We start from the raw sequence: 20,057 nt of genomic DNA, 5'->3' as shown, positions 1-20,057 counted from the left end.
CATGTGATTCTGAATAGTTTCAACATATATTATAAAATACTTACTTTCCTTGGACGTAGAATATGAAAGACAAACCTGGAGTGGTAAAGAATCCTCCTGCCAAGGCAGGAGACACAGGAGATGCAGCTTCAGTTCCTGGATGGGAAAGATCCCCTGGAACAGGAAATGGTAACCTGCTCCAGTATTCTTGCTTGGAAAATTCCATGGACAGAGAGGCCTGGCAGGCTACAGTCCATGGAGTCTCAAAGAGTTGGACATGACTGAGCACACACATAATTCCAACCACAAAAAGGATAGGATAATTATGTGCTATGAGGTGCCATCAAGTGATATCACAGTAGATAAATGTGTCAATCAACATGTTATGCGTGTTAACTTAGCACAGTGTGATATGTCAAGTATATTTCAATTTTAAGAAAAGAAATGTTCTAAGAGGGTGGGAGGAAGGTTCCAGGAAAGTTGGTCTACAACTTCTCTGGCATGGGGTGAGGAATAAATTGTCTGTAAATTTTTTTAAAGAAGTGTTTGGATTAGACTTGGGAAAGGTCTCCGGGTAAACCATGTCTCAGAGACAATCAAAATAGGCAGCATCTTGACCTGAAGACCGTGGCGAATGATTCCATTCGGGTCTTCAGTGATCTGCTATCCAGCTCTTCTTCCCTACATGATAGGTCACAGAAATTGATGCCGTTATGCCTGCAAGCCATGCAAGCAATGGGGAGTCATTTTCCCTCCAGTTCAGCTAAAATCCCTATATGTCCATGATCTGGCATTATCTAAAGTGCTTGTTTCTGCTGCAGAGATGGTCTTTTGCTGGTTGGAATGTTTCTTAACCTGACATTTTCCCCAGTCTGTCCCATAAAGAGACACGGTCCACCCCCCAGATTTCAGGCTTCCAGGCAGGAGGTGCTCCTTTTGCCCTGCAGGAACCCCTTTCTGAGCCGTTGCAGATGAAACTTCAGAAAAGGATATGAAAAAGAAAGCAGGTTCTCAGAATAGCTAGGAAGACTCTCCGCTGTTCCTTATTTCCTTTTAACCACTGGCTTATTTTCAGAGCCTCAGGGGATCTCCTGGGAGTCTCCCTTGGAAGAGATGGAGAAAGCATGCGATCGTCCAGAACCTGAGCCGAGCAAAGAAAGAAGTTCTCTACGTATGAAACTAAAAATCGAGGATTTCACCTTGCACAAAATGCTGGGAAAAGGAAGTTTTGGCAAGGTATGATACTGTATGTAGGATTCTGTGGGCCAGATGACAGAAACTGAGAAGCAAAGCTCTGGCCAGCGGAACTGAGCTGGTGGGACCAAAACCAGGCATGGGTGTGCAGAGAGAGGCTTCCTGGGCGGGAGCTGTGATGTGATGTGATGTATGTTAGAGGGCAGAGAGATGTATGAATCAAAAGGGACCCAGGGGCTTCCCTGGTGGCTCAGACGGTAAAGAATCTGCCTGCAAAGCAAGAGACCTGGGTTCTATCCCTGGGTTGGGAAGATCCCCTGGAGGAGGGTGTGGCAACCTGCTCCAGTGTTCTTGCCTGGAGAATGCCCATGGACAGAGGAGCCTGGCGGGCTACAGGCCATGGGGTCGCACAGCCTCGGACACAACTGAGTGACTAAGCACAGGGAGCTCTTGGGAGCAGCAGCCTCTACTCCCTGGGGAAAAACAGCTCTAGCCGTCTCACTTTGAAGGTGTTCTTCCCACCAGCTTCTGAGCGTGGTATCTTCGGACGCCAACGAAGCGGGAAGGTGCCCCAGCCAGTTCCTGTCTCATAGATATTTTTGTTTCATTGGTGGTTTTGTTGTTGTTTTGCTCCTTTCTTCAACCCAGAGTGTGGTTTTACTTTCCTTATGATTTTTTTCTCAGTCTTGTCTTAGCTTAGGGCTACTGGAATAAAACACCACAGAGGAGGGCAGCTTCAACGGCAGAAATGTATCTCTCCCAGTTCTGGAGGCTGGACATCCTGGATCAAGGTGTGGACAGGGCTGTCCCTCCTGAGGCCTCCCTCTTTCCCGGGTGTAGACACTGTCTTCTCCCTGTGTCCTCACACGGCCATTGCTCTGTGTCCCGATTCCCTCTTCTTATGAGGATGCCACTTCGATGGCATCAGGGCCCATCCTAATGACCTCATTTGAACATAATCATCTCTGTAAAGACCCTGTCTCCAAATAAGGTCACACTCTCAGGTGCTGGGGGTTTAGGACTTCAGCATATGAATTATTAAGGCTCCCCTCGTGGCTCAGATGGTAAAGAATCTACCTGCAATGCGAGAGATCTAGGCTTGATCACTGGGTCAGGAAGATTCCAGAGGAGCCTGTCCATGGAATTATTTGGAAGGGACATAGTGCAGCCCAGAATTACAGCCATAACTTGAGTGTCTTAGGAAAAGTTTCACGGAGGAGTCCCTCCTCTCAATTATTCCTGCCACTCACTCAATGTATGGGTTCTCTATCATGGGGGTGAGGAGGAGGAGGAGGAAAACATAGTCTAAGAAATTATAATCAACTATCAGTGACGAGAAGATTGTCAAGTCAGTGATTATAAAGAGGGATGTCATGGAATACAGGCTTTTATGTTATATTGGCTATTAAGGATATCTCACGATGGCATCCCACTCCAGCACTCTTGCCTGGAAAATCCCATGGATGGAGGAGCCTGGTAGGCTGCAGTCCATGGGGTTGCGAAGAGTTGGACATGACTGAGCGACTTCACTTTCACTTTTCACTTTCCTGCATTGGAGAAGGATATGGCAACCCACTCCAGTGTTCTTGCCTGGAGAATCCCAGGGACGGGGGAACCTGGTGGGCTGCCGTCTATGGGGTCTCACAGAGTTGGACACGACTGAAGCGACTTAGCAGCAGCAGCAGCAGCAGTTGTTTTTTTATTTATATTGGATGTCACTTGGAGAATTTTAGCCAGAGACTACTGTTCCATGAATTTGTGCAACCAAGGCCAGCATTATGCTCAGCACCTGCTCACCAGACTTGGGCTGTAAAACTTACCCAGTTTAATAATAAACAAGCTGAAATGCAACTAGGTCTTGCCATAGCTGAATGACTTTGTACTGCTAGTAGGGGTTGGGTTTAATACCAAGGAATCACCTTTGGCAAAACCCACTCTGCCCTGCCAACTGTAGCCAATAGCTATTAGTTTGTTTCCACAATAGCACGAACCATCGCAGGCTCACTTGGTGTTATTCTGAGTGCAGTAGGCAGTTTTACAGCCAGTCTTCATTAAAATGTAGCATCAATTAATGTGCCATGATAGCCTGTTACCAAAAACTGAAAGGACATTATAGAGATGGAGATTGCCTTTTCGACTTCTTAGTTTAAGGCTGGTTTGGAGGAATGTTTTATTGAAAGAAGCAATTACCAAAAGAGGATTTCTAATTGTTATAGAAATGTTTTTCTTTGTTTTCTGGGTAGATTTCTACTTTTCAACAAGGTTAACACAGCCTTAAGTTAAACCTACCTGCCTTAGTAAATAACCCAATGGACAGCTGAGAGCTTCAGTAGCCTCGGATCTGTGACTAAGCTCCTCCCCATCAGAATCCCAGATCCCTGGACCCTGAGGGGACTGCACTGTGGGGGCCCAGTGAGAGAGGGGAGCCCCAAAGCAGAATATATTTCCTCTTCTTGAACTCCAAAACTTGTTCTTGTTTTTCTTTTTTTTCACTCTTTAGATATGGTTCCTCACCAAAATGGTAGCCTGTTTTGGTTCTCCATTGATTTTAGGCCCAGAATAAATGGCATGTTTTCTGGGGTTATGCACATTATTTCCCTGATGGCTCAGATGGTAAAGATTCTGACTGCCATGCAGGAGACATGGGTTCGATCCCTGGGTTGGGAAGATCACCTGGAGAAGGGAATGGCTACCGAGTCTGGTATTTTCACCTGGAGAATTCCATGGACAGAGGAGCCTGGTGGGCTACAGTCTGTGGGGTCGCAAAGAGTTGGACACAACTGAGTGACTCACACTTTCACCTTCATGCCTGAATTCTCATCTAAGCTCTACCCTCTCTATCAAGCCAGCTACCCCCAAAGCTATGTGTCTGCACTGTATTATTTTAAACATAGACACATGCATTTTCCACTCTTGGTGTGTCTTCATGAACTTCAGCATTCCTCAAAAGTCACTAAAAGAAACAAGTGATAAGTGGGAGTTTTGAAGTATAGTTGATTTACAGTATTATATTAGCGGCAGATGTGTTGTAACATAATGATTCAGTAGTTTTATAGATTGGACTCTAAAGTTATTACAGAATAATGGCTCTGTTTCACCATGAGATTCAGTATATCCCCGCTGCTTATTTATTTTACACAGAGCAGTTCGTACCTCTTAATCCCGTGCCCTTGTCTTGGCCCTCCCCCCGACTGGAAACCACTGGTTTGTTCTCTATATCCGTGAGTCTGCTTCTGTTTTGTTACACATATTCGTTTCAGTTTTAGATTCCAATAACTGTCATTCAGAAAGCATTTTAGAGTTCGCAAGTCGCTTCCCCACCTGGTGTGTGATTTTCACAACAGTCCTGTAAGTCAGCAGTGTAGTGATAGTTACACGGCTTTTCCACATTAGGGAACCGAAGCCCAGGGAGGTTGCTTTGTGAGCCCACATTCCCACAGCTGGTAAATGCCTGTGAAATGAGGCCAGAGCTGTGGCTTTTTGACTCCACAGGCCGTGCCCTCACTTCTATCAGTTGCCTGTGGCTGCATCATCTGCAAGAATGCAGGTTGGAGCAACCCTCCATTCTAAGCCATCTGGTGTCCTGTCTTATAAGATGCCTGAAATTGAGTGGAAAAAGTCAGCTTTGGAGTCAGATTTTCCACTGAGTAGCTCTGTGAGTTTGAGATAGTTACCCTTTGACCCTAGGTTTCTTTTATTATTACTGTCTGTATTGCAGAGTGTTCTGAACCAAGAATTAAACAGGTACTAAAATTAGATAGCATGTGTAAAGCCTGTAGCAGAATGTCTGGCACATAGTAGGTCGTGAAGATAATGTTAGTGTCTGTGCCATCAGAGGAAATGCTGTGCATTCTTTAAATACATCAGGACAGTTATATTTCTCATGTATGCTTTTTGGCCTTGAAAAAGTGGGTAAAACGTGGAATAAGGTTTTATGTTCATTTTTATTGATTATTTCAAAAGCAGTCAAGTCTTCCTCTTCCTTGCTCGCTGCTGCTTCCTCAATACACATTTTTCTCTGATTTTTTTTTTTTATAAACTTAGGTCTCTGGGCAGACAGGACACTTAAAAAAAAATTGTATTGGCGTATAGCTGGTTTACAGTGTTGCATATCTGCTGTATAGTAAAGTGAATCAGCTATACATGTACATGTATCCCCTCTTCTCTGGATTTCCTTCCCATTTTGGTCCAAGCATTGGGTAGCGTTCCTTCAACTATATAGTGGGTTCTCATTCGTTATCTGTTTTATCCATAGTAGTGTGTGTGTATCAATCCCAACCTCCTAATCCATCCCGCTTGATGTCCATGCCTTTGTTCTCTACATCTGTGTGTCTGTTTCTGCTTTGCAAATAGGTTCATCTATATGATTTTCCTAGATTCCACTTTTTAAAATAGAGTCTTTCCAGAGGCTGAGAATAACCCATCTGATTTTGTGAAACCCTTTGAAAGGTAGAGTGGATGAAGCTGTTAATAGCATCCCACACCAGTAAAACTCGGTTTGTCTCCATAAAGGGGATAGAGGAGGATTGGAGAATTAATTCTGTTTCCTCCCCCAGTACCTCTCTCTCATGCACATCATGAGTCTTCTTTATCAAGTGTCAATCCAAATTCTAAAATAACCCTGCTTCTTCTCCTTCTTTCCAGGTCTTCCTAGCAGAGTTCAAGAAAACCAATCAATTTTTCGCAATAAAAGCCTTAAAGAAAGATGTGGTTTTAATGGATGATGACGTGGAGTGCACAATGGTAGAGAAGAGGGTCCTCTCCTTGGCCTGGGAGCATCCGTTCTTAACACATATGTTCTGCACATTCCAGACCAAGGTAAGGCTTCTGCCCAGATGGTCCTTCATCTCTACACCCTCAGCCAGTAGGTCTGGGTGCTCCTGCAGAACAGGAGACACGGGGCGCCCACTCCGTGTATTTATTTCTTCTCTGAGTCCACCCTCCATCCAACTAAGCAAGCCTTTCACAGTTGTTTAGAGGGGAAGAAACTTGTTTGGAAAGAAACAAGTTTTCTTGTTTGGAAAAACGCAGGAAACTTGCATTTTCTAATGCAGTTGACTGGGGAAAGGGCCTTACTTCTGGTTTTACTTGCTTGCTTTTTAGAATTCAGTTTAACTTCTATAACAAGGATTCTAAGTAGTATGTGACTTGCTTAACAAAGCAGTGCTTTGTGAAAGGGAAAAGGTACGACATCTGTTCATCTACCATACATATATTTCAGGAGACAAAATTTGGAAAAATGGATCAAAATGTGTGTGTACTGTTATTTCCCTTTATAAGGCCAGTAGAAGATCATCCTTGAGAGCATATTTTACCAGAAACTGAGCAGCCAGATAAAACTGAATTTTGTCAAAAATGCCTCTTATGGGAGAATGTTCCTCCTGATCTGCTTTTTCTTTAAAATTACACACACACACACACACACACACACACACACACACACACACACACACACACTTTTTTTCTAACTTAAAAGTTATTCAGGATCATTTTAGAAAATTTGCTTATATGCTTAAAGAAAACCATATATATCCTATTACTTGGGTATAGTCGCCATTACTATGTTGAAGTTTATCCTTCTAGATTTCCCCCCCATTGGGTTTATAAAAATAAAAATAACTGGTTAGTGTAAATACCTCCTGCTCTGTAACTTGCACTTTAACACTCTGTACATTTCCTGACATCTGTAGATATCCTTCTGCAATGTGATTTATCTCATTAGGCTATTTCTGAATTTTGTTCTGATTTAAATAACACGGAAATGAACATTCCTGTAGATCAGTCATCCGTATAAACATTATGGTTTTCTATTTTTCTGCTGTACTTGACCCTATCCCCATGTGTAAGGCCTAGAATTGTGTTGTGTGTAGCCAAGAATAATAAGCAGACCCATGGGGAGCTATGTGGTTAAGATCCAAAGAAAATGAGGAAATTTTTCTCTTGTTCTATTTCAAGCCTTGATGGTAATGTACTAACTTAGTATAAGTAGCATCGTCTGCCTCCAGCCACAGAAGTGTTAGTGGAGAAACTGGGAATCAGCCAGTAAATGTGGACGGTCACTTAGGGATTTCATCACCACTTCTCCAGCTGCCAATAGATTCTCAAGCGTTGAATTAGGGAATAGATGAATAAATGTACTTAGCTAAAATAAGGAAAGATATAAGCATCTGAATGCAGAGTTCCAAAGAATAGCAAGAAGAGATAAGAAAGCCTTCCTCAGCGATCAGTGCAGAGAAATAGAGGAAAACAACAGAATGGGAAAGACTAGAGATCTCTTCAAGAGAATTAGAGATACCAAGGGAAAACTTCATGCAAAGATGGGCTCGATCAAGGACGGAAATGGTATGGACCTAACAGAAGCAGAAGATATTAAGAAGAGGTGGCAAGAATACAGAAAAGAACTGTAAAAAAAAGATCTTCATGACCCAGATAATCACGATGGTGTGATCACTCACCTAGAGCCAGACATCCTGGAATGTGAAGTCAAGTGGGCCTTAGGAAGTATCACTACGAACAAAGCTAGTGGAGGTGATGGAATTCCAACTGAGCTGTTTCAAATCTTAAAAGATGATGCTGTGAAAGTGCTGCGGTCACTATGCCAGCAAATTTGGAGAACTCAGCAGTGGCCACAGGACTGGGAAAGGTCAGGTTTCATTCCAATCCCAAAGAAAGGCAATGCCAAAGAATGCTCAAACTACTGCACAGTTGTACTCATCTCACATGCTAGTAAAGTCATGCTCAAAATTCTCCAAACTAGGCTTCAGCAATACGTGAACCGTGAACTTCCAGATGTTCAAGCTGGTTTTAGAAAAGGCAGAGGAACCAGAGATCAAATTGCCAACATCCGCTGGATCATGGAAAAAGCAAGAGAGTTCCAGAAAAACACCTATTTCTGCTTTATTGACTATGCCAAAGCCTTTGACTGTGTGGATCACAATAAACTGTGGAAAATTCTGAAAGAGATGGGAATACCAGAGCACCTGACCTGCCTCTTGAGAAGTCTGTATGCAGGTCAGGAAGCAACAGTGAGAACTGGACATGGAACAACAGACTGGTTGCAAATAGGAAAAGGAGTACGTCAAGGCTGTATATTGTCACCCTGCATATTTAACTTATATGCAGAGTACATCATGAGAAACGCTGGGCTGGAAGAAGCACAAGCTGGAATCAAGATTGCCAGGAGAAATATAAATAACCTCAGATATGCAGATGACACCACCCTTAAAGTGAAGAGGAAGTAAAGAGCCTCTTGATGAAAGTGAAAGAGAAGAGTGAAAAAGTTGTCTTAAAGTTCAACATTCAGAAAACGAAGATCATGGCATCTGGCCCCATCACTTCATGGGATATAGATGGGGAAACAGTGGAAACAGTGACAGACTTTATTTTTGGGGGCTCCAAAATCACTGCAGATGGTGACTGCAGCCATGAAATTAAAAGACGCTTACTCCTTGGAAGGAAAGTTATGACCAATCTAGATAGTATATTCAAAAGCAGCGACATTACTTTGCCAACAAAGGTCCGTCTAGTCAAGGCTATGGTTTTTCCTGTGGTCATGTATGGATGTGAGAGTTGGACTGTGAAGAAAGCTGAGCACCGAAGAATTAATGCTTTTGAATTGTGGTGTTGGAGAAGACTCTTGAGAGTCCCTTGGACGGCAAGGAGATCCAACCAGTCCATTCTGAAGGAGATCAACCCTGGGATTTCTTTGGAAGGACTGATGCTGAAGCTGAAACTCCAATACTTTCGCCACCTCATGAGAAGAGTTGACTCATTGGAAAAGACTCTGATGCTGGGAGGGATTGGGGGCAGGAGGAGAAGGGGACGACAGAGGATGAGGTGGCTGGATGGCATCACTGACTCGATGGACGTGAGTTTGAGTGAAGTCCGGGAGTTGACGATGGACAGGGAGCCCTGCCGTGCTGCGATTCATGGGGTCGCAAAGAGTTGGACACAACTGAGCAACTGAATAATATCTATCTATTTCTATTCTACTATTGCCTATTTCAGTTCAGTTCAGTTCAGAGTCTTCACAGTGCTTCACAGTGCCATTTCACAATGCTTCAAGTACAGTATGTGATCACTGAGGGCTTTCTCATGGTCTGGGTTTCCATTGTGAAAGATATAGAAATAATATAGTCTCTGACCTAGAGAATTTCATACTCTGTGGAGCTGAAGTAGCTCTGTTGGGAGAGTGTTAGACTGAAGATCTAAAGGTCCCTGGTTCAATCCTGGGTTTCGGCAGGCAAACCTTCTCTTGTGGCATCCCTGGTGGCTTAGATGGTAAACCATTGCCTGCAATGCAGGAGACCCAGGTTCAATCCCTGGGTTAGGAAGATCCTCTGGAGAAGGAAATGGCAACCCACTCCAGTACCCTTGCCTGGAAAATTCCATTGATAGAGGAGCCTGGTAGGCTATAGTCTATGGGGTTGCAAAGAGTCAGACAAGGCTGAGCAACTACACTTTTTCAAAGAGGCGACAATGATACTTCTAACGGTGGTAAGTAATATTAATTGCAGAATGCTGACTTTTAAGTATCAGAGCTGAGAAAAACTAGAAATTAGGATTTGAATAGGCAGTAAAGGTCCTGGGTAACAGAAGTGTAGAGGCTATAAGAGGGCATGAAGGAAGAAAGGGATTGTGATAAGCTGTTTAAGTAGGCTTATGTTTTTACAGCAGAAAGGAGTTTGGGATTCCTGGTATTGAGGGTTACAGAGATTTCCTGCTAGACGGTTCCTCCTGGAGATCAGAAATGTCTGTTGGTCTTGGATGGTGCAGATATTTTACTGAAAGACCAAATAAGGAACTCTGCCCAACTGTCTTGTTCTGTGTTCTAGATTTGCTGTGCACCCTGGGGGTTACATAGTCTCACTTTTCCTCTTGAAATATTGTGAGGCTTTTATCAAAATGCTAAATGCACCTCAGACCAGGCTTCTAGGAAATCAAATTTCTCTTGGCACCTTTTCCTGCTGTTTTTTTTTTGTTGTTGTTGGAATATAATTGCTTTACAATACTGTGTTAGTTTCAGCTGTACAATGAAGTGAATCAGCCATATGTATCCATATATCCCCTCCCCGCCCCAGGTCATCACAGAGCACCGAGCTGAGCTCCCTGTGCCGTACAGCAGCTTCCCACTAGCTGTGTTTATGTGTTTGTTTGACTGTTGTTTTCATATCTTGCAGAGAAGGCTGCCATGAAGTCCATTTTGTAAGAAATAGGCATAATTCTGTCTCTGATTGTCAATTCTCAGGGGTTATTTACATTTTTCCTTGTTATAGGAAATGCTCTTAAAATTCCAAGCCTATGGAATGCTTTACCAAAACCAGAGCAGTAAATGCACAAGAAAAAATGTTACAGAATGTACACGTGCAATGTAAAAATGACTGTCTCACTAGATTTCAAGGAATTAAGTTCTTTTAGAGATGGTGGGGAAGGGGAGGTAAAGCTTACATTATTGCACTTTCTGAAGGACCCTCGGTTGTTTTGAAACACCTTGATTTTTAAATTTAATTTTTAATAGTGTATAGATGCTGTGCAGTATTATAAGTTATAGGTGTACAATTCAGTGATTCACAATTTTCAACGATTATATTCTATTTATAGTTATTATAAAATATTTAGATTTCCCATGTTGTGCAATATATCCTTCTAGCCCGTTTTGTACTTAATAGTCCTGATTTATTTAAACCTTGTATGTCAAACAAAATAACCAAATGCCACAAGTGAGTGTAAAAAGCAGCAATTTACATGAATAATGATTTCCTCTGTGTAAGTTTAGAATGTAGTCAGTTGGGAAAAGGGTCTTACTTCTGGATTTTGTCTGCTTACTTGTTGTTTAGAATTGGGTTTTAACTTCTATAACAATGAGGATTTGAAGCAGTCAAAGACTGCTTTGTCTTCTTGAATTTTTTTGTGATTCCATACAGATTTTAGGATTATTTGTTCTCGTTCTGTGGAAAATGTCATAGGTATTATGATAGATATTGCATTAAATCTTTAGATGGTTTTCAGTAGTAAGGACATTTTAACAATATTAATTCTTTCAATCCACGAACACGGGGTATTTTCCACATTTTCTTTGTATCATGTTCAATCTCCTACATCAATGTCTTTTAGTTTTCAGAATACAGGTCTTCCACCTCTCAAGTTAATCCCTAGGTATTTGATTCTATTTTGATGCAACTGTAAACAAGATTGTTTTGCTTTTTCTTTACAACAGTTCATTATTAGTATACAAAATGCACTGTATTTCTGCATATCAATTTTGTATCCTGCAACTTTATTTATCAGCTCTAATAGTTTTTTCACTGTATCTTTAGGGTTTTCTATGTGTAGTATCATATGATCTGCAAATAGTGACAGTTTTACTGTCTCCTTTCCAATTTGGAAAGAGTTCCAGCAGTTCCCCCACATGTTTGGCTGATGCCTTAAGGTTAGTAAACGGTCTAAGTGTCCTTTAAATCACTGTTTCTTTCCATGTGTCCCAAAGTGGGCAAGTCTGTGTACAGGCCTCTCAGGGGTATCCTTCCTACTGCAGACCACAGTGTCAGAGGTGGATCCTAGTTTTCTTTTTAATTGGAAGATAATTGCTTTACAATGTTTTGTTGGTTCTGCTGTGCCACAATGTGAATAGCCATAAGTGAACATACATCCCCTCCACCCACTCCTCGAGGTTCCTGGTAGTGCTGGGTCTCGGTCCCTCTATCATTTCTTGAGCAGAAGCTGTTCAGTCAGCCCTCAGTTCTTCAAGAGGAATTGCTTTCTGTGTAGATCAGTGTGTCCATGGGAGGAATCTTTTAACTGTGCTGGCAAATTAAAATCTATCAGAAACTAATTAATCATAAAACTTTGAAAATACACTTCATAAATCACTTTGGAAAGTCACCGTTAATTCAACAAATGTGGTTTCTTGTGGACCTACTATTTGTTAAGTTCTATATTTCCCCAACAGAGGCAAGACTCAAACTATAGGGACTTGGTAGCTAGCTTGGAAGAACAGTAGTCTGCTTTCTTGATTTTAAGATGCTATTAGTATTAGATGCCCTATTTTCTTGATACAGAAAATTGTTTTAAAAACTAGGAGCCATGTCTCTGAAATTGTCTAAATGTGAATTGACATGTATGTCAATTAGAGATTACATTGGCTGCTAGTAATAGAGACTGGAAACAATGACTTAAATGAGACAGAAGTCAGTCTCTTCATACGAAAGGAGTTAGTTCCCTGATGTCCAAGACCCAGGAACCATCTGCTGCACTGTGTTCTCATCCTGAAGAGTACTCCTCAGTCCAGTATGGCTACTGGAGCCCAGCTGTCACAGCCACATTCTAGGGAGGAAAGAACAACCCCATGCCTGCTAGGTCTTCTTTATCAAGTCACTTTTGCAAAAGACTTACAAAAAGCTGCTGTTTACCTCTCTCTCTCTGACTGTTGTATAGCTCTAAGGAGAGCTGGAAAGTTGAATCTTTAAGATGAGCACACCATCAGCCAGCATATTTTTTCCTAAGAAAGAGAGGCAACCAGACATTTCTGCTCTATCATATTTTTAGATTAAAATATATGATTCAAACTAGCTTTATTGAAGTCGATTTAGCACCAGATAATTTCCTAGGAACCTTAAATAAGATAATATACTTAATTCTGTAATCCCAGTGAAGTAGATATTATTCCATTTTACCTATGAGAAAACTGAAGCTAGGAAAGATGAACTTTGTCTTAAGGCCACTGAGATGGAAACAGCATGCAATCTTACCAGGGCATCTTTGTCCAGATATGAGATTCCTATATATTCATACCATGTAAGTGTCTTAGTGATATGTCATCTCGTAGTATCTAAATGTTCACCTACGGGGGGGAAAACACACAGAAAAATAGTGTTCTTCTGTTTCGTTATACTAGAGTAAAAGTTCAATAACTCGAGTACCCAAAGTTTTTCTGTTCTAACTCTGATAACCCTAGGTGGTGGGTGGGGGGGTGGGGGAAGGGTTTGGAAAGTGTTAAAGACATAAAACTCAACTGAGTAAATTGAGAGATCTAATTATGTTTTTGCAATAATTCATGAATCAAATAGCATCCTATTTAGGAAGCAGAAAGGAACGCTGAGGACCTGTATGAAATGGAAGACTTTTATGGGCAGAAAGTGGGGACAAGGAAAGAACAGTGTTTCAGGCAAGGTCAGTTCCTCACAAGTGCTGATCAGGAAGTTCTAGACTGGGGAAGGTTAGAATTGCAGGTAGGTTAGATATTAAGTCTCCGTTTAGAGATGTGGGCTTAGCACGAGTAATTCCACTTGGGGACTATTTTTATCAACAATCACCCCCTCCCCTTTTGACCAGACCGTCAGCTTAACTGGAAGATGTGATCAAAATGTAAGGTATTAGCACTGTTCCCAGCTGCCGTCCTGAAGTTCCCGTGGTTTTTGATGATCCTTGGTGTGCTATTCACAGGCCACAGGGTTCAGGGTCACCATTTTTAAGTCAGGCATCCTCTCCCTTTTTGGAAACTCCACGTTGAGGGAGATTGTTCACCTGAGGGTCAGTGCCTACAAACATGAATTTAAAGCCTTTGAAAGAACACAGCATTCCAGGGAGACTCTTGTGACTGTGTAAAGTAGGATTATTCCCAATAGTTGGAGTGCGGCCAAACTAATGAAGGAAAAACAAAAAAGATCCCATTGAAAGAGTCACCTTTTCAGCCCAAGTGGGTTGCTCAGTGTTTTCCTGTGACTTGAGTTTCAGCTTCTGCAGACGCGTTAATCCAGGTACCACAGGCTGTCTTGACTAGTGACACAGCATCCTGCCAAAGGAAGGGGGAGGTTACCCTTGCTATGTGTCTCCTCATTTGTGTAGAGCCTGAAGAGAAAGTTCCCCAAGTTTGGGGTGGTTAGATAGAGGGAGGGAAACAGACCAGGGCTTTCTAACATCATGGACAGATCAGAGTTTCTGATGAGAAATCCAGCAATCTGAAGGATTCCACCCCCACACCCAAGCAGTAGCTTGGGAGATACGGGGGATGGTGTTCTCTTTCCAAGTCAAAGCCAGAGTCAAGGAAGGTGCTGAAGAAGAGCGGGTTGCGTGCTTGGCTACCCAGCAATGCACCTCAACGTTGGCTACTTCTCTTCCCAGCCAATTCGACTCTGAGGTCTTGAGTGGGTGGACAGGACCCAGTATCAGGTGAGATGTACACCCAAGTTCAAGTCCCTGCAGTTTGGCTCCCATCTGGTTAGTGAGGAAGATCTGGGATAGTCGCTTGCCAGGAGACGCAAGGGCAGTCTTTGTTCTTCGGGATTCCAAATCAGAAGGGTGGGAGGAAATTGGAAACAGTAGTTTGGAGAGTCATAATCAGTCAATTGAGGGAACTGGAAGTATTCAAGATCCACTCCAGGTTACAGGAATGTTACAAAGTCTCCAAAGCACTTCCCAGGATTAGACTATGATATCTACAGAAATACAGTTTCCTTCTCTGTAATCACTGTTCTCTTAACCAAAGAGCACTAACAGTAAACCCAATTTGTTTGCATTAAACTTGGCCTGTTTAATTACATAAGTGCAGCAAGAATAGTGCTCAGCCATTTATACTCTTTTAAAAACTGTTTCCTATAAAGGAACCTCAGTTTGAACTCTTAAGCCTCTGAAGCCAGGTAGCCAGAATCTCACAATCCAATTTTACCTGCAATACCTATAACTTTGGGTGAGTTCCTCTCTTATTGAGGTCTAAAAAAATATCCTGGAGTTCTATGGACCTACCAGGAAATTAACTTTTTTTTTTTTTCTGCATCTTTTTTTTTTCTACTATAATATTGTATATTTTTCTTTTCTTTTTTATTTTTATTTTTACTTTATTTTACTTTACAATACTGTATTGGTTTTGGCATACATTGACATGAATCCGCCACGGGTGTACATGAGCTCCCAAACATGAACCCCCCTCCCACCCCACATCATCCCTCCGGATCATCCCTGTGCACCAGCCCCAAGCATCCTGCATCCTGCGTCGAACATAGACTGGTGATTCGTTTCTTACATGATAGTATACATGTTTCAGTGTCATTCTCCCAAATCATCCCACCCTCTCCCTCTCCCTCACAGTCCAAAAGTCTGCTCTACACATCTGTGTCTCTTTTACTGTCTTGCATACAGGGTCATCATTACCATCTTTCTAAATTCCACATATATGTGTTAGTATACTGTATTGGTGTTTTTCTTTCTGGCTTACTTCACTCTGTATAATCGGCTCCAGTTTCATCCATCTCATTAGAACTGATTCAAATGTATTCTTTTTAATAGCTGAGTAATACTCCATTGTGCATATGCACCACAGCTTTCTTATCCATTCATCTGCTGATGGACATCTAGGTTGCTTCCATGTCCTGGCTATTATAAACAGTGCTGCGATGAACATTGGGGTACATGTGTCTCTTTCTATTCTGGTTTCCTTGGTGTGTATGCCCAGCAGTGGGATTGCTGGGTCATAAGGCAGTTCTATTTGCAATTTTTTAAGAATCTCCACACTGTTCTCCATAGTGGCTGTGCTAGTTTGCATTCCCACCAACAGTGTAAGAGGGTTCCCTTTTCTCCACACCCTCTCCAGCATTTATTGCTTGTAGACTTTTGGATCGCAGCCATTCTGACTGGTGTGAAGTGGTACCTCATTGTGGTCTTGATTTGCATTTCTCTAATAATGAGTGACGTTGAGCATCTTTTCATATGTTTGTTAGCCATCCATATGTCTTCTTTGGAGAAATGTCTATTTAGTTCTTTGGCCCATTTTTTGATTGGGTCGTTTATTTTTCTGGAATTGAGCTGCATAAGTTGCTTGTATATTTTTGAGATTAGCTGTTTGTCAGTTGCTTCATTTGCTATTATTTTCTCCCATTCAGAAGGCTGTCTTTTCACCTTGCTTATATTTTCCTTTGTTGTGCAGAAGCTTTTAATTTTAATTAGATCCCATTTGTTCATTTTTGCTTTTATTTCCAGTATTCTGGGAGGTGGATCATAGAGGACCCTGCTGTGATTTATGTTGGAGAGTATTTTGCCTATGTTCTCCTCTAGGAGTTTTATAGTTTCTGGTCTTACGTTTAGATCTTTAATCCATTTTGAGTTTATTTTTGTGAATGGTGTTAGAAAGTGATCTAGTTTCATTCTTTTACAAGTGGTTGACCAGTTTTCCCAGCACCACTTGTTGAAGAGATTGTCTTTACTCCATTGTATATTCTTGCCTCCTTTGTCAAAGATAAGGTGTCCATATGTGTGTGGATTTATCTCTGGGCTTTCTATTCTGTTCCATTGATCTATATTTTTGTCTTTGTGCCAGTACCATACTGTCTTGATGACTGTGGCTTTGTAGTAGAGCCTGAAGTCAGGCAAGCTGATTCCTCCAGTTCCATTCTTCTTTCTCAAGTTTGCTTTGGCTATTCGAGGTTTTTTTGTATTTCCATACAAATCTTGAAATTATTTGTTCTAGTTCTGTGAAAAATACCACTGGTAGCTTGATGGGGATTGCACTGAATCTGTAGATTGCTTTGGGTAGTATACTCATTTTCACTATATTGATTCTTCTGATCCATGAGCATGGTATATTTCTCCATCTATTAGTGTCCTCTTTGATTTCTTTCATCAGTGTTTTATAGTTTTCTATGTATAGGTCTTTAGTTTCTTTAGGTAGATATATTCCTAAGTATTTTATTCTTTTCGTTGCAATGGTGAATGGAATTGTTTCCTTAATTTCTTTTTCTACTTTCTCATTATTAGTGTATAGGAATGCAAGGGATTTCTGTGTGTTGATTTTATATCCTGCAGCTTTACTATATTCATTGATTAGCTCTAGTAATTTTCTGGTGGAGTCTTTAGGGTTTTCTATGTAGAGGATCATGTCATCTGCAAACAGTGAGAGTTTTACTTCTTTTCCAATTTTGATTCCTTTTATTTCTTTTTCTGCTCTGATTGCTGTGGCCAAAACTACCAGAACTATGTTGAATAGTAGTGGTAAAAGTGGGCACCCTTGTCTTGTTCCTGACTTTAGGGGAAATGCTTTCAATTTTTCACCATTGAGGATAATGTTTGCTGTGGGTTTGTCATATATAGCTTTTATTATGTTGAGGTATGTTCCTTCTGTTCCTGCTTTCTGGAGAGTTTTTATCATAAATGGATGTTGAGTTTTGTCAAAGGCCTTCTCTGCATCTATTGAGATAATCATATGGCTTTTATTTTTCAATTTGTTACTGTGGTGAATTCCATTGATTGATTTGCGGATACTGAAGAATCCTTGCATCCCTGGGATAAAGCCCATTTGGTCATGGTGTATGATCTTTTTAATGTGTTGTTGGATTCTGATTGCTAGAATTTTGTTGATTTTTGCATCTATGTTCATCAGTGATATTGGCCTGTAGTTTTCTTTTTTTGTGGCATCTTTGTCAGGTTTTGGTATTAGGGTGATGGTGGCCTCATAGAATGAGTTTGGAAGTTTACCTTCCTCTGCAATTTTCTGGAAGAGTTTGAGTAGGATAGGTGTTAGCTCTTCTCGAAATTTTTGGTAGAATTCAGCTGTGAAGCCGTCTGGACCTGGGCTTTTGTTTGCTGGAAGATTTCTGATTACAGTTTCAATTTCCGTACTTGTGATGGCCTTTTTTACTCACCTGTTTAGTTACCAGGAATCTTGGTACGAGTCCAATTTTTCCAAAGGACTTTATAGACTCCCCAAAGTGAATCTTAGTTATTTTCAGCTGTCTGGTCATATCTGAGTCTATACACATCTCTCTCATATATACTATTACAGTCAATGCCTTGGTAATAATACCAATGTAATCAATTGTGCCCTGTTACAACAACAGATTCTCACTAAACTTATGTAAAATAGCTATTTTGCTTTAAAAAGAATACTCGAGAGTTTCTGGGTTCTGGAAGAATCAGAGAAAACATTTCGTCTTTGTTTACAATGGTATACTTTACCTCATTGTTGTCGGTCATGTTACCACAAGAGCAATCTCAAATCTGGAAAGACAATATTAAGATACCAGCAATGTCTCAAATAAGAAATTCTAATCATCCTTCTCAGTTCCTTCAGTCTCATGTTATTCATTCTTGTTCTACTTGAATCCAGTTTTTTATTAGTTCTGGGAATGTTTACCCAGTTGAGTTGTATGAACCAAAGTTGTCACTAACCTGTATTTGTCAGAGTCCTTTCCATGAATTTCTTTAAAGATAAAGCACTTTTGAAGAAATACTTTTGCAAAAGCATCGGAGTAAAACAGTAACTCTGTAAATGACAGACTTACAAATGACTATAGTTAAAGATCTGATAAGAATTCATTTGATAAGGAAATAGTTATTCTGTGATAAACATTTTAGGATGGTAACTGGAAGTATGGCTGATTACATTATAGCAGGACATATGAATTTTGCGAATACTTATATATCTATAGAAATACAACCTAAAGGAAGCCTAGTATTACCTTTTATGTTACAGGGCTTCCCATACAATTTACTGTATCAAATAAGCCTAGTTAGTTTAACATCTTCTTCTAAGGAGAGAAAACAAATCTTTTGAAATGTTCCAAGGGCTCTCTGGAAAATCTCAAAGTTGGTTTGAGGTCAAAAAGATTACATTTAGAATTTGATTTGGGAGAAGTTTGTCAAAAACACCAAAAAGTTTAAAAATACTTGGTCAAATAAGATCATAGTTCACTATGAAGTAATAGTTATCCATTGAAACAAGGGGATAAAGACTTTGCAGGTAAATATAGAAAGTTGTGTAATTATTAGAAAGATGGTAATGATTACCCTATATGTGAGACAGCAAAGGAGACACAGATGTAAAGAACAGACTGTTGGACTCTGTGGGAGAAGGTGAGATGATTTGAGAGAATAGCATTGAAACATGTTTATTACCATATGTGAAATAGATTGCCAGTCCAGGTTTGATGCATGAGACAGGGTGCTCAGGGCTGGTGCACTGGGGTGACCCTGAGGGAGGGGATGGGGGACACATGTACACCCATGGCTGATTCATGTCAATGTATGGCAAAAACCATTCCAATATTGTAATTAGCCTCCAATTAAAATAAATTTAAAAAAAGAAAGTTGCATAATTGTTTAAAATGTCTCTTTTAGTAGAGAAGACTCAGAATTACTCAAGTAATCAAAGACCTAATAAAGATAATGGGAATCACAAGAATTTATTTTGAAGACCGTTTCACGGCTGCTTACCAGAAGTAGACCAATAGTGCAAAAGAACTTTTCCTTTTAAGAAAAAGCAATTTTAATTTTGAGTAAAACTCTTTTTTACTTAAATAAATTCATTCGGCTCATGGATAGCTTACCCATGCATAAAATTCAGCTCCCAAGACTCTTTTTCCCACAAACTTTCTACAATTGTTTTTGATGTTTATTCCTTCTTTCCATTCTGAAATAACCACTCTGCATTTAAGACAAAATTGCCTTCTTTTTCCTCAAGAGAAATACATCTCTATTCTTCATACCTACCATTGTCAAATCACACATCCTATTATCTTTGCACCCAGAGATATTTCCCCTTACTATTTTCTAATAGCTTTAATTATAATGTTTAACCCTAAAAATACTTAATTTTAGTGAAAATCAGATAGTAAACAACTATAAAGTCTTATGTAAGCAGCTTATTTTGTGGCTTGACAGTTTTAAAAATTTCTTGAAACATGTTTTCTAATAGTAAATATTTCAGTATGGCACAAAAAAAGTTTACTAATAGACCCAAAAATCTTTAGTTGGTCTGTAAATGCCCAAAGCAGATAAACCTGTATTCAATAATTAGTGTTTCAGTATTTTATCTTATTTGAAAATTATCTAGATATTTAATGACTATCCATAATTTAAATTAGCAAAACTTGGGTTTCAGATTACCAGAGAGTTTTGAG

General features: G+C 40.4%; 1 protein-coding gene and 1 non-coding gene across 3 annotated transcripts in view; both read left to right on the top strand.

The window, feature by feature from the left end:
- Positions 1–20,057, top strand: part of PRKCQ (protein kinase C theta) — a 154,550-nt gene that overhangs the window by 86,448 nt on the left and 48,045 nt on the right. For both annotated transcript variants that reach the window (XM_052650657.1, XM_052650656.1), the window contains exons 11-12: positions 1,055–1,215; positions 5,818–5,991. In XM_052650657.1, the coding sequence (XP_052506617.1) occupies positions 1,055–1,215; positions 5,818–5,991 (335 nt within the window). The remainder of the gene's footprint in view (positions 1–1,054; positions 1,216–5,817; positions 5,992–20,057) is intronic.
- Positions 9,342–9,414, top strand: TRNAF-GAA (transfer RNA phenylalanine (anticodon GAA)). Its single transcript has one exon. It is a non-coding gene; the product is annotated as a tRNA-Phe (tRNA).

This window comes from Budorcas taxicolor, chromosome 13 (assembly GCF_023091745.1).
Source record: "Budorcas taxicolor isolate Tak-1 chromosome 13, Takin1.1, whole genome shotgun sequence".
Classification (NCBI taxonomy): Eukaryota; Metazoa; Chordata; class Mammalia; order Artiodactyla; family Bovidae; genus Budorcas; species Budorcas taxicolor.
The sequence above is the reverse complement of the archived record's forward strand: the minus strand, read 5'-3'. Positions and strand labels throughout refer to the sequence as shown.